This window comes from Spermophilus citellus (assembly GCF_964194105.1).
Source record: "Spermophilus citellus genome assembly, chromosome: 4".
Taxonomy (NCBI): domain Eukaryota; kingdom Metazoa; phylum Chordata; class Mammalia; order Rodentia; family Sciuridae; genus Spermophilus; species Spermophilus citellus.
In genome coordinates this window covers 226,193,910-226,209,178 of record NC_138185.1, presented here as the reverse complement: position 1 = coordinate 226,209,178, position 15,269 = coordinate 226,193,910, and the positions used below count along the sequence as shown (strand labels likewise).

The window sequence follows — 15,269 nt, the reverse complement described above, 5'->3', positions numbered from 1 at the left end:
TATATATATATATATATATATATATATATATATATATATATATATTAAAAAAGCTATCAAGGCCTGAGGAAATGATAATGAACACTAAGGTAATGATTACACAACTATGTTTTTGTGGGTTTGTAACATGTAAAATATATAAAAATAATCATGAAAAAAAGCAAGAAAGAAAATAGAGTTCTATAGCAGTAATGTTTCTATATATTACTAGTGTTAAACTAGTATAAATCTGAAGCACTTAATAACTTAAAGTACATGTTGCAAACCCTAAAGCAAAGCCTAAAAAAAGTGAGGGGAAAAAGCTAAAAAATATTTATTGAATACAAAAGAAAGCAGTAAAGAGGAACAGAAGAACAAAAAAGATATGAGACATACAGAAAACAAAAAGCCAATGGTCACATAAATTCAATCATGTTGATAATGATATTAAATGTAAATGGATTAACAGTCCAGCCAAAAGACAGAGACTGTTAGACTATATAATGTAATCCCACTTAGGATATGTTGTGTAAAGGAGATATACTTTATATTAAGACACAAAGAGATTGAAAGTGAAAGGACAGAAAAGATCTGCCAAGGAAACAGTAACCATAGAAAAGAAAAATGGCTACACTGATATAAACAAAATAGACCTAAAATTAAAAAAAGTGTTACAGGAGATGAAGACTTACCATTTTATGATAAATGGGTCCATGAGTCAGAAAGATTAAAACAACCGTAAACATACATGCACCTAACGCAGCACTAAAATACACAAAGCATTAACTGACAGAAATACACAAAGCATTAACTGACAGAAATGACTGGAGAAACAGGCAATGCAATAATAGTGAGAACTTCAATACCTTTTTTTCAATCATCACTGGAACAACTAGGCAGAAGATTAAGGAAACAGAAGACTTGAAAAACACCATGGCCGACATGGCCACCTATAGAACAGACCACCCAAGCACAGCAGAATATGAATTCTTCTCAAGTACACATATAATGTTCTCCAGGATAGACTGTATTCTAGGCCATGAAATAAATTTCAAAAAAAAACTTAAAAAGAAAGAAAGAATGCAAAATATGTTCTTCAGCCACAATGGACCAAAATTTGAAATCAATAAAAGGGGAAAAATAGGACAACTCATCAACGTGTGCAAACGGAATAACATACTCTCAAAGAGGCAACAAGCCAAGGAAAATATCAAAGGGAAACAAAGAAAATACTTTCAAATGAAAAAAAATTAAGATATAACACACCAAGATCTATGAGACCCAACTAAAGCAGAACTTAAAGGAAAATTTACAGCTGTAAATGCCTATATTAAGACCCCCAAATCAATAACCTAATGTCCACCTCAAGACCCTGGAAAAAGAAAAGCAAACTAAACCTAAAGTAAACAGAAAGGAACTATAACAATTTCAGTGGAGATTAATAAAATGCAAAAGGAAAAACAATAGAGAAAAGTGAAAAAAAATGCAGCTCTTTAAAAAGGTCAACATAATTGACAAACTTCTCAGGAGTTTTACCAAGGGAAAGAAAAGACTCAAATTACTGGAATCAGAAAAAAAAGAGATACTACCACTGACTTCACAGAAAAGGAATACTATGAACACCACCAACAACAAATTAGATAGCTTAGACAAAATAGAAAAATTCCTAAAAAGATACAAACTACTAAAACAAACACAGGAAGAAACAGACAATCTGAACATAGCTATAACAAACAAAGAGAATGAGTCACTAATCTAATAAATACCCCTAGCAGGCACAGTGTCATACACCTGTAATTACAACTATTCAGGAAGCTCAGGCAGAAGGATCACTTGAACCCAGGAATCTACGACCAGCCTGGGGAAAATAGTAAGACCCCATCTCAAAAAATTTAGATTAAATTTTTTAAAGATACCCATACAAAGAAAAGTTCAGAAACCAATGGCTTTCCAGTTGAACTCTACCAAACATTCAAAGAATTGATTCCAATTCTTCACAAACTCCTCCAAAAAACAGAAGAGGAAGAAACATTTCCCCCAATCATTTTTATAAGACCAATATTACCCTAATATATCAAAACCATAAAAGAGACTGCAAGAAAAGAAAACTAAAGCACAATGTCTCTGAGCAACAAAAATCCTCAATAAAACATGATCAAACCAAGTCAGACAACATAATAAAAGGACCATGGCCAGGTGGGTTTATCCCAGCAATGCAGAATTGGTTTATCATCCAAAAATCAGTAATTCATTATATCAACAGAATAAAACCAAAAATCACATAATTTCAACAGACACAGGGAATGCACTGACCAAAATCTAACACTCATTTATAATAAAAATACTAAACTAACTAGGAATAGAAATGCACTTCTTCAGCCTGACAAAGGGCAGCCAGAGAAGCCCACACTAATACCGCACTTACCAGTAAAAGACAGAATGCCTTTCCAATAGGACAAGAAACAGACCCAATGTCTGCTCTCACCACTTCTATTTGACACTGTACCAGAAGTTCTTTCTAGAGCTATTAAGCCAGAAAAGGAAATAAAAAGTATCCAAACTGGAAAGGAAGAAGTAAAACCATCTCTACTCAGAATTGACATGATCTTATAGATAGACAACCCTAAGGAGCTCTAGTTGAATAATGAGTACATTTGTTATATGTACTTATTTTATGTATGTACTTGTGTGTGTGTGTGTATATATATATATATATATATATATATATATATATACATGTTATATGTATTTGTATATTCCTCAATAATATTATTTAAGTAAAATTAGAAAAAGGAAGTGTATGGGGGGGGTGCCTGGGGCTCAGCGGTAGCCTGGTATGTGTGAAGCACTGGGTTCAATTCTCAGTACTACATATAAATAAATAAAATAAAAGGTCTATCAATAACTAAAAATAAAATTTAAAAAAAGAAAAAGAAATGTATGAATAGAAATACATAACAACCCAGAATTCATACATTTCATAGTACAGCTTGAACATTCTTACTCCAAAAAACTGAAATATGAAATGATCCAAAATTTGAAACTTCACTTTGAGCATCAGAAAGTTTCGGATACTGGAGCATTTGGGATTTGGGTTTTGGAATTACAGGTGCTCTGTCAGTGAAGCCTATGAAAATTTCAGATAAGGGATCTTCAATTTGCACCTAACAAAATTCCATTTCAAGAATGAGAGTGAATGGTTAAGTCAATAATTAGAGTAAGTCATATGTCTATGATTCAAAACATCACACTGTATACATACAGCCATTTTATCTTCAATTTTTTAAAATTTAAATGAGTGTGAAACAAGAAAATTTTTAGCTAAATGAAAACTAAGAGGTGGGCACAGTGGCACTGTAATCCCAGAGATTAGGGAGGCTGAGGCAGGAGGATAATAAATTTTAAAAAATAAAAAAGGCTGGGGATATGGTTCAATGGTCAGGCATCCCTGAGTTCAATCTCTAGAACCAAAAAACAAAACAAAACAAAAAAGATAACATTTAGCAGCAGATTCTTTGAGGGGTATAATTTAGGAAGAGTGAGAGTGCAAGAAAGTCCGATTTCACAACTAAGGACAAAAACAGGGAGGAGGCCTTCTAAGCCTAGAGGAGAAAAGCCACTCAGGATCCAGTCCTGGCCGCTGGGAGGTGGGATCTACATTCTCATTGCTCGTCATTCCAACACACAAGTCCTAAATATAAACTGTAAGAAAATTACAGAGTACTCTTTTTAAATCATGGGCTCTAGCCACCACTTAAAACCAGACTGTCCTCAAGGAAAAATGTCCCAAGTTTCAAAGAATCTGCCAAACCATAAATATTTGGATTACAAAAGGAGCCTGCTGGTCCACAGGAATACATATTTCTAGCAAAGGCAAAGAGAGGCTCCCAAGGGTTCCTACTGGGCACACTTATGAGTCTTACTGGAGGATTAGGAGCCATGTGATTTGGTGTCTAGAAAAGCTATTCCACCTGCAGGGTGTATGTAGATCCTAGCTCTAAAACTACCAGTCCTGCCAGGTGCAGTGTCATAAGCCTATAAACTCAGCAAGGGAGGCCAAGGCAGGAAGATCACAAGTCTGAGGCCAGCCTCAGCAACTTTGCGAAACCCTTTCTCCAAAACACAAAAAGGGCTGTATCTCAATGGTAGAGCATCCCTGGGACCAATTCCCAGTACAAAAAAAAAAAATTAAATTAAATAATTAAACTACCAGTCCTAAAACCACTCAGCTTGGCTTTGACAACTCTAAGTAAAACATTTCCAAACTAGCCTGAGTATAAAACATATCCAGTGACTACTCAATAGTTTGTGCTGCTGTATCTTAATGACGTGAAAGCACTAAGAATTCCAAGTGAACAACACGCATCGCAAGGCACACACTGAAGCACAGCTGCATTGCTCTTACCCACTCTCCTTCATGTCCAAGTCATCAAACATCTGAATTAGGGAGATGGCAACATCATAGACATCCTTCGTTATCACTGGTTCCTCCAGGAGATGGGGAGAGAGCTGGAAAGAGAAAAGAAGAAAATCAGACACCAAAACAGGGTGCAGGGGAAATGCTGGGATGGGTGGGCAATTCTCACCTTCATGTCATTCTAACAAATACCCAAGTGAACGCAACACCCTCTGCAGCAACCCTTGAGCACTTGCTGTGGCACACACTGCCCAAGGGGGACAACTTGGCACATACATCCTACATTCATCAATCGCCTGACCCAGTTGTCGGAGCAGAGATGGAGTCAAGAGAATTCAGAGATGAAACGTTTGGCAGGAAATCTATTTTGAAGGTACAGGATAAGATGCATCGAAAGTCTAGGGACCCAAAGCCTGCCTTCAAGAGCCCTAAGATTCCAAGGTCCTCAAATGCAAAACATACCAGGAAATGGCACAATCATATTCCTACCAATGTGCTAAAGGAAATGACAAGGGAGTGATCTGCCAAGCCTTCAGAGCTCACTAGACTACCTTTCACCATGTGTTAAAACAAAGCCACGCTGAGCCCAGATACTATAACACTTCCCTTAAGGAGCCTCTACAGAACAATGGGCACCAGCTACACAACAACCATCTCCCCAGCACTGCTGGAAGGACCATTTGTGAGCATAGCTTTCCAGAAATTGAGATCGAGCTATCTAAGTGTCTACAATATCCACAGGACAGATACAGCACAATTCCCACAGTCTATTTTATGGCCTTTCTGAATTTTTTCCAACAAGAATAGACAAATTCTAGATAGGGCAGAGGGGTGAGAGGGGAAAAGAGGGGGCAGGGGGTTAGCAATGATGGTGGAATGTGATGGACATCATTATCCAAGGTACATGTATGAAGTCATGAATTGGTGTGAACATACTTTATAAACAGAGATATGAAAAATTGTGTTCTCTATGTTTAATAAGAATTGTAATGCATTCCACTGTCATGTATTTAAAAAATAAAATCAATTAAAGAAGGAGGCTTTTTATATAATTAAATTTTTTTAAAGAGAGAGAGAGAGAGAATTTTAATATTTATTTTTTAGTTCTCGGCGGACACAACATCTTTGTTTGTATGTGGTGCTGAGGATCGAACCCGGGGCCGCACGCATGCCAGGTGAGTGCGCTACCGATTGAGCCACATCCTCAGCCCCTATAATTAAATTTTTTGCTTATCAACTACTATATGTAAAATACTGCATTTGATTTTGTGAAAAACACATCAAAAGAAGTCTTCAGGTAATCAGAAGTTAAGCCCATATGGAAATTATTTTTTCTAATTTTTACTTAATTAAATCAGCTAATAGCTAAACTGAAGTGATGTAAATATGACAAGTTGACTGTTCCCTAATAACTTTGAGGAAGCATGCCTCGTACATCCATTCCTAACATACAACCTCCACATATAAGAATTTCATTCTCTAGCCAACAATAACCAGCGTTTACTATAACACAACTGTACAGAAAGAAAGAAAGAAAGGAAAAGAAGAGAGAAGGCTATGTTCCACAAACTCCAATAGTGGCATGCAACCCCACCTAGAAGTCTTCCTATAAACAAGCCATGGAAAAGGAGTGTCAGGAAAAACTTGGAGACTCGGGTGGCTGAGGGGCTTCGTCCCAGCTGAAGAGCAAAGAGCCGCTGGCAGCGCTGATCTCACCGCCACTCAGGGTTTTTTAGAACTTCAGCTATCAAAATGGGCAGAATTTTTCTTGATCATATTGGTGGTACCCATCTGTTTTCTTGTGCAAACTGTGACACGATCCTGACTAACCGCTCAGAACTCATCTCCACTCGGTTCACAGGTGCCACTGGTAGAGCGTTTCTTTTTAACAAGGTAGTTAACCTACAGGACAGTGAAGTTCAAGATTGGGTCATGCTCATTGGCCGCCACATGGCTCGAGATGTGAGCTGCAAAAACTGCAATAGCAAACTGAGATGGATCTATGAGTTTGCTACTGAAGACAGCCAGCATTATAAGGAAGGCCATGTGATCCTGGAACGTGCTCTAGTTCAAGAGAGTGAGGGCTTTGAGGAGCACGTACCATCTGTGAAGAAAAAGAGATAAATCCATCTTTTCCCAGGTCTCCTTCACTGAAAACAAAAATCTACTTAAATACACCTTAGCATCAGAGTCAGATTCATGAACTGCGGAACAAGAGGTTGTGAGAATCTAAAATGGAACCTTTCTTTTCTTTTCTTTTCTTTTTTTTTAATTTTGTATTTTCCATCCAACAGCAGTGTGTAGAGAGAATATTATGCAGTTGCTGTTAATTTTTTTCCCTATGTTTACATCTTGAGGCAGAAGAGTCTCCGCAGCTAAATGGTGGGCTAGGTGAGGAAACAGTGGGCTATTAGAGTGAAAAAAGTGTGTTTTATGTAAATTTTGAATGGCGAATAAGTCAAGAGCCTGGTTTTTAAACTTATTTGGGCTTCATTTTAAAACCTTTTTTTTTAAACCCAGTTATTTCACTTGATTTGCTAGCTTCAGAAAAGAGATCTGAATCTGTGCCCAGCACTAAAGGCTCAGTGTTAGCATGGCTTGTGCTGGCCCATATTCTTGCTGGAGATGAACGTAGCACCAGAGCCCATTCTTCCTTGTCAGTCTTTACCCAAAGATGTCACCATTCCTAGTTACTTGTCACCACATAACTGGTGTTGATTGTAACCTTTTTCTGAAATGGGCCAGAACTGCTTGGTTGTCTTTTTCCATGTAACTTAAGCATAGTAATATAAATAAAGTAATAGTTGGATGTTTAAAAAAAAAAAAAAGAAAGAAAAGGAGTGTCAGTGATTCACAAGTAACTCCACTAAACTCTAGGAGCTGAGCCCCATGAGTATTTTTAAACACCTTGGTAGGGGCTGGGGTTGTGGCTCAGCGGTAGAACGCTCATCTCGCACATGGGAAAACCTGGGTTCGATCCTCAGCACCACATAAAAATAAATAAGTGAAGTAAAGGTATTGAAAAAAAAACCACCTTGGTAAGACACCAAATAGAGCCATGCTTTCCAAGTCAGCACTTGGAAAGGTCATGGGGACCCCTGCTGTGTATGGACTGGACAAAACATCGGCCCACATCACTGTTTTCCTGGACCAAGATACCGACAGTGAGCATGGGTGTGTACATGAGGGGATGGCATGAGAAGGGGCACTCCAGGGCACTCTGTGTCCCTCCACTCAAGTGGGTGGTCCTTGTGATTCTCTCCCCAGAATGAGGCAGTAATCACAGTACTTCTGTCCTAAGTGCAGGTCCAGGAGCCTTACACATCTGCCATTACAAGGACATACCCAGGCTGGCTAGTGGGTCCAAGAAGAAAGGAGGGATACGTGTGGCAAATGAGAGAACAGCGCTGCAGACAATGGGAAAATAAATGGTACTAAGACATCTAGGAATCCAGGTTAATTGGATTAAATACCTAAAAATAAGGAAAAAACCCTATCAAGGATACATAAAAGGTATGCTTTAGGGTGGTCCAAAACTGACACACAGTAAGTCAAGGTACAGGATGCTCTACTGCTGGATCTGAGCTAAGGATCATGGAAGTTTTCTCCACAATTACATTTACATGCTAAGCATGAGAAAGGCTCTGAGTTCCATCTCCAGCAGCCACCCCAACCACCAAATTTAAAAAAAAAGAATATAAATAGTTAAGTCTTGTGTGTTCATTCATTAAAATAATCAGGTACCAAAGTCAAGCTGTTCAGTCAAAAATGCCAAACAGGTGCTCCCCAGCCTTCGGAACATAAGACACCTGGAGCCAAGGCGATCCTGGCTCTCTGGAAGCTGGGTGGTCCCAAGCAAAGGGGCTTAGAGAGCAAATGGCCATACCCAACTCTGCTCCTCAGCACAGCCACAAGGAATCATCTAAATAATTTGAGAGCTCTGACACATAATACAAAATAAACACCAAGAGGAATTAATTAAACTTTAGCCAAAGACCAGAAAATCATCATTACTCTCATAATCCAAAACTATCGGGAAATGCAAAATGTTGAAATGTTACAAATAAGTGCTCCTTCCTCCCTGCTTCCCTTGAATAAGGGCTGCATTTGGTGACTAGTTTCAGAGAAAGAACAGTGTAGAAGGAAAAGAGAAAGTGATGCTATGATGGAGAAAACCAGCAAAAGATGAAGATCAACATCATCAGTGATGTCATGATATCTAATATGACAAGAACAGCATTTCACCTGTGTGGTCCTCTGCCACAAAAAACCATAACCAAATCTAACCATGAGGAAAAAAATAAAATAACCATCAAAAGCCAATAGACTGACTGGGGGAGTAGCTCAGTGATAGGGTGCTTGCCTAGCAAGTATGAAGCCCTTGGTTCCAACCCCTGCACTGCAAAAAAATAAAAATTAATTAATAATTCCAATAGAGGTGCATTCTACAAAACACCTGACCAGGATTCCTGCAAACCATCAAGGTCATCAAAAGCAAGTAAAGGGGGCTGGGGATGTGGCTCAAGCGGTAGCGCGCCCGCCTGGCATACGTGCGGCCCGGGTTCGATCCTCAGCACCACATACCAACAAAGATGTTGTGTCTGCCAAGAACTAAAAAATAAATATTAAAAAAAAAATTCTCTCTCTCTCTCTCCTCTCTCACTCTCTCTTTAAAAAAAAAAAAAAAAAAAAAAAGCAAGTAAAGTCTAAAAAAGCTGTCAGTCAGAGGAGCCTAAGGAGACATAAAGACTAAATGTAATGCAGTATTCTGGATATGGTCCCAGGACAAAGGACACACTGGAAAAACTTGTGCAAACAATCAGAAGGAAATTCAATTAACAGAGATACACCAATGTTTGCTTCTTAGCTTTCCCAACAATGAAAAGGAAGATAGGGGAGACCTTTTCTTTCTCAGATCTCCATGTTCTAAAGGAAATGCTGACTATAGACTCTAGGATTAGAATAGGTAAGTAGGCGTTCACTACAATATTCTTTCCACTTTTCTGTCCTTTTGAAATACTGTCATTTTAAAATTGAATAGGAATGCTACATTTAACAGCCAGTGCTGGCCTGCCTCCAACATGATTCAATTTGACAAACTGTCTCTTATGTCAGGTGAAACCTAGTCAACCACGTCATTGTGGTAGAAAGCATAGTTCAACATCAAAAATATTCCAACACGTGGGGCTGGGGATGTGGCACAAGCGGTAGCGCGCTCGTCTGGCATGCGTGCGGCCCGGGTTCGATCCTCAGCATCACATACAAACAACGATGTTGTGTCCGCCGATAACTAAAAAATAAATATTAAAAATTCTCTCTCACTCTCTCCCTCTATCACTCTCTCTTTAAAAAAAAAAAAAATTGGATCTGTGTTGGCACAGATCAAACTCCTACACAGAGCAACGCACAGAGCAACGAGCAGCATCCACCAAAACCACAAATGCATGTGTTCTTTGATCCAGCAGGGTCCTCAGTGCCAGGACCAAGGCAGAGTTATTTCCCGGGAATATTTAGCAATGTCATGGTGTAAGGGCATGAGGAGCACTGATTCCATTTGGGCATGGAGGCTGGGACTGAACTCTTGACGATGGACAGGCTGCCCCCACCACCTGGCCCTGAATGCCAACAGTGCTGAGGGTAAGAAGCCCCGGCCCACTAACATGCTCTCAGGGGTGCACTAAGGTGTAAGCAGCAGTATTTGTGCTAAGACTGAAACTGAACCCCTTTAAGTTAAAAGCAACTTCCTGATAACTGCTTTTCTACATCCTCCATTTCCTCCTGCTGAGAATGAAAACTGAAAACTAACCCCTGGCCAAAGTTACCCCTAAGGAAACATGTTGGAACATGTTGGAACAAACATATTTCTTATTAGCATGGCAGAATTGAATCTACATGTGTATATACCCTGCCTTTTGTCTCACTGCCCCCTCTCCTCTTAAGAAAGCTGTTCCTGCCCCTGAGCACCCCCCAACATAGAGATTTGAGAAATAAAAGTTCTCCCCTATCTTCCTCAAGGTTGCCTTTTGTAAGATTAGTGTTTTCTTTTCTATGAAAGTTAAATCTAGGGGCTGGGGCTGTAGCTCGGTTGTAGAGCACTTGCCTCACACGTGTGAAGCACTGGGTTCGCTCCTCATCACAACATAAAAACAAATATTTTTTTAAAGTTAAATCTATAATGTAACCCACAAATATTTTTATAGTAACTTAAATCTGACAATGTATAATAGAGCCATTTTAAGTTAAGAAGCCATGTGGTCAGAATGTACCTAAATTCCCTAAGGGGCATCTAATCACAGCTGTAGCCTTTTCACCATACTCTCCCCAGTTGTAAATTAGCTAATCATGTAGACTGTGAACCAGAATTCCTACCAGAGCAAGGGGCAGAATCCTGAACTCCTATCAGAACAAGGGGCGTACTGCCTGGCCAGGTGTGCTTGCTTGTAGAATTCCCTCTGGGGGCACACCCTTTACAGGGTACCTTGCCAACTCACTTCCTAGCACATTTGATTTCTTGCAGCACCCTGGTATTTCTAAAACTTTGAATAAACCTGCTTTCCTTCATCAACCTTTAGTAGAGCCAAGTGGTGGAAACTCCCTTCCAGTACCAAGACCAGAAACATTAGGGCTTATTTAAAAAAAGAATGGCGGGGCTGGGGATGTGGCTCAAGCGGTAGCGCGCTCGCCCGCTCGCCTGGGACGCGTGCGGCCTGGGTTCGATCCTCAGCACCACATACAAACAAAGATGTTGTGTCCGCCGAGAACTAAGAAAAAATAAATAAATATTAAAATTCTCTCTCTCTCTCTGTCCCCCCCCCTCTCTCTCTCATTCTCTCTTAAAAAAAAAAAAAAAGAATGGCATACATCCATGTGAACAAAGGTTACTGCAGCTCTCAAGAACACTACACACTGATATTAAAAGAAACGAACAAGTAGATGAGAAAGCAGAATGAGTACAGAATGCTGCTGTTTCAGTGAAAGGTAACGCAGCATGCTCTTATTCATCCTCAGGAGTAAGCCTGGGGGAGATTTCACAAGAGGTCATACAGAGTGGCTTCCACTGCTGGGTGCATGAAGACAGGTGAGAAAGTGCACATGAATGGTGCTGGGTCCTGAGCCCAGGCCTCTGGCATACTGGCAAGTGCTCCAACACTGAGCTGCACTCAGCAGGAATAGGAAGGAGAAGGGTCAGGTCTGCTTTCACTTTTTCACCTCAGAGTCTCTGAATGTTCCACCAAATGAAAGCAATTTCACATCCATGGCAACCTTCATGAGAATGTTTGCCCCAGTTTGTAAGTACAATCAAAATTTTATTTAAAATAAAATTACCTCTGACTCCCAAGTGAATCTACAACTTTGTACTGACCAAAATCTAACATTTTATTTTCAACATCAACAAAGTATGAAATCAACCCCACTAATTTTCACTGGGATGTGCAATATGAGTATTTATGGTTCTCAGTTTATAACAACCACCTGGGAGTTTCCCTCCTTTGCTCTTCTACCTGCTCTGTCCCCTCTGCTCTAACTTCAAATTCTAATAATGCCTTGCAACCACAGATGGTAAGTGCAGGTTTGATCACATACAAAAGACCAATCATTGCATAAGAAACAATCATTCCAACATACCACACTATGATAAATGTGCTCCAAATCATTAAGATAATACTCTTCAATTGAATAGGGCTTGCCTTCCACTTCAAAAATATATGCAGGATTCATCTTGTTCTGAACAGGAACTGCGAAGTAGTCTGCAAACTCCTTGCAGTTGATGGTAGCAGACATCAGGACCACCTACAGATAAAAGACAGAACCACCTACAGATGAGAGACGTCGTTCCAGTAACAAAAAATGAGAATAACAATCACTGAAATGAAGCTCAACTAAAAGTCCAGGTTTGTCTTCTGCTTCATTCCTATATTTAATAACATTTAGATATTAAATAATAACCTTTATCTAATGTCATGTATTATACATATTATTATAAAGAATGCTCAGATACTAACTTTTACTATTCCTCCTATATTATTTCATCAATTGAGAAATCATATGTCTCCAATAAAGCTACAGTATTTATCTAAAAGGAAATTTTCAATCAAGGAATTTTTTAAAAATAAGTTATTAGATAATATGCTCCAGAAAACTGAGGCAGTGGACTAGCAAAGAGGAAGAGAAAGAGATCCAGAAAACCTTGACTATAGCCCAAGAAATTGCATCAAAGCTGTGCAGCAAACACAAGGCACTAGCCCAGGCCAGAGTAGGATGATGGACACTCAGGAGACAACTAGTTGTAAGGTTTGCCAAAAAGCAAATGTCAGATGATACCCTTAAGAATCCTGGTCCCAAATGCCAGAAACAGTGTCCACAGCACATCAAACGTGCCTGGAGAACGTGGCATCATTATTGAGGACTGCCAATTCCCCAGCACCCACAGGCTAAGTGGGCAACACAGCTCTCTGGCTGCCAGCTGACTACCTGCTGCATCTGGCAATAAGGGGTCTGAATCTTGGCATAAAAGTAAAGACTTGACCTCGGCACAGTTGGTGCAGTTACTGGTGGACAAACACTGGTTTCCCCCTTAGACATGAGACACAAATGGTAAAATCATACTGCTCAGAACTCATTTTGAGAAGGTTAGAAAAGCAGGTTCTGAGAGGCCACTTGGGGTGAAAGAGTGGCCCCCAGGGACACACCCAGTCACCTCACAAAATCCCTAGCCGTCATCTAAGGAGGGCAGGCTAGTGAACTGCAGTGCTTTTGGTTTCTGTTATTGTCTTTTGTTTGTTCTGCAGTGCTGGGGATCAAACTCAGGGCCTTGACCATGTCAGGAAAGTGCTCTATCACTGGGTACACTCCGCTTTTGTTTGGCGGAGCACACTGTGCCCAGCCATACTGGACTCAGCACAGCCCTGGCCTCCCCAAGCAGCCCAGCCCCTCCTGCAGACAAGACAAGGTGGCAACCTACTCAAGACATGTTAGTTCAGGGTGGGCGGGCCAGAGGACAGCAAGCGGGGACAGGGGGGAACCCTGATAGGAGAACCAAGGGACCTCTACAGTCTGGGTAGGGGGATGCAGTCTGGATATCCTTTCTCTTATACCCATATTCTCTAACAGCAGCACTCGCATAAGAAAGAAATAACCAAGGATTTGATGAGTTTTTTTTTAACTTTATAGAACAATCTAGAACTTGACTTCTAATTATTTGGCACACATACATGTCTATATATTTGGAAAATATACTGCTTCCTATATTTTTAAATAAATCATGAACACACTGAAGCTGAAAAACCTCTTGCTTCTTATTGGACAGGTTCACATTCCTCAACAGTCCCACAGTGTGGCAGAATTTCTTCTTAAATCCACCAACACTCTTAACTCTCCTTGCCACTGAAAACTAAAAAAACCTATATAATCTAGTCATTATTTTGATTTGAGTAAAAGAGAAAAGTCTTCAGATGACAATCACACAATACCTCAATTTGTTGAATTATCTTCAATGCCATTTTTAACCTAAGGTTCCTAAACAGGAACAAAAGCCCCTTCTCTCACTCATTCTCCAGTCACTCAGAGCACCAAGAAAACCCACAGTGAAGGTCAGGTTGTATTTCTTTAAAAAAATCACCAAGCTGGTGCTGGGGTTGTGGTTCTGTGGTAGAGCACTCGCCTAGAACATGTGAGGCACAGGGTTTGATCCTCAGCACCACATAAAGCATAAATAAATAAAATAAAAGTACTGTCCATCTACAACTAAAAAAAAAAAAAGTCACCAAATTAAGGTGTGGTCACCTTGGGGGTGGGGGAGGAAAAGAAATGCTTTCCTAATAAAATGAATAGATTTGAGACTCGGAGACAAACACTTCATGATTTAGAAGGCAACTGTTTTGCAGTAACAGCGAATCCTTTAGCAGTCCCACACTATAATACATGCATATCCCAAACACTTGCAAGGTGTCTCCCAAAGACCTCTGCTCAGCACAGCTGAACAGAGGGGTGATCCATGTTTAGATGACATAATTATTGTTTTTATTTTTTTTAATTGAGATGGGGTCTCACCAAGTTACTCAAACTGGCCTAGAATTAGCCATCCTTTTCCTCAACCTCCTGAGTATCTGGGATTACAGCCATGTGCCAGCAGATGCGCCCAGTGCAGATGGCATAGTTATTCTAAACCCTTCACTATTTTGCCCACATACACACCTTCCTCCTTTGGGTTCAAATAAAAAAGGGTGTTTTCCCTCCCCACAGCCATCAGTACCTCTGAACAGCAGCACATCTGCTGTCCTCCAGCTCTAGCACCTCAGGACTTTAGTGCTGTTTCCAAAATAGGGCTTCAGAGAAACTCACACACCTTTAAACCACAGTCCCCGTTCAAGGACCCAGCATTTCACTGCAGCCAACTACTACTAGGTCATTTTTTAAAGCCTGGAGAAAGTGTGAGAATTCAACACAACACAATAACCAAAAAGTGTTCCCCTCTATGCATATCAGAATGCCCCTCAGTCCACTTCCTGGAAGACCTGGAATATACTACACATAATGATGAGTTTTAAGAGGCTGGATCGAACTGTTTCTGCTAAAATAGGACAGGGAAAAACACAAATAAACAATAAGTCTTAACTTTATAAATATTCCTGTTACTCATAAAATGAAATTTACCTTCACAAAACGTGAATTTGTTCTTAAAAGTTTGCGGACTACCAAGAGCAGGAAATCCATCTCTTCTGTTCGCTCATGTACCTACAAAATAAAATAAGGGGGCGTCCCCACATGGCAACAAGCAAACATGTCACTATTAAATGAGAGGGGAGAGGGGACTTTAGTGCACCCTTGGGAGATGGGCTAACCCAGCTGTCTGTCAGCACAGCTCTTCAGGGGA

The 15,269-nt window shown here is 40.0% G+C and overlaps 2 protein-coding genes across 5 annotated transcripts in view; one reads left to right on the top strand and one right to left on the bottom strand.

The window, feature by feature from the left end:
- TDRD9 (tudor domain containing 9) overlaps window positions 1-15,269 on the bottom strand; it is a 104,935-nt gene that overhangs the window by 50,772 nt on the left and 38,894 nt on the right. For all 4 annotated transcript variants that reach the window (XM_081289637.1, XM_081289638.1, XM_081289636.1 and 1 more), the window contains exons 6-8: window positions 15,050-15,130; window positions 12,023-12,187; window positions 4,385-4,488 (exon numbers count right to left, since the gene is read on the bottom strand). In XM_081289637.1, the coding sequence (XP_081145763.1) occupies window positions 4,385-4,488; window positions 12,023-12,187; window positions 15,050-15,130 (350 nt within the window). The remainder of the gene's footprint in view (window positions 1-4,384; window positions 4,489-12,022; window positions 12,188-15,049; window positions 15,131-15,269) is intronic.
- LOC308647389 (protein yippee-like 5) lies at window positions 6,063-6,520 on the top strand (the record flags this gene model as incomplete). Its single annotated transcript, XM_081291434.1, has 1 exon — window positions 6,063-6,520. Exon 1 carries the CDS (start codon window positions 6,149-6,151, stop codon window positions 6,518-6,520), a length of 372 nt encoding a protein of 123 aa, XP_081147560.1. The 5' UTR covers window positions 6,063-6,148.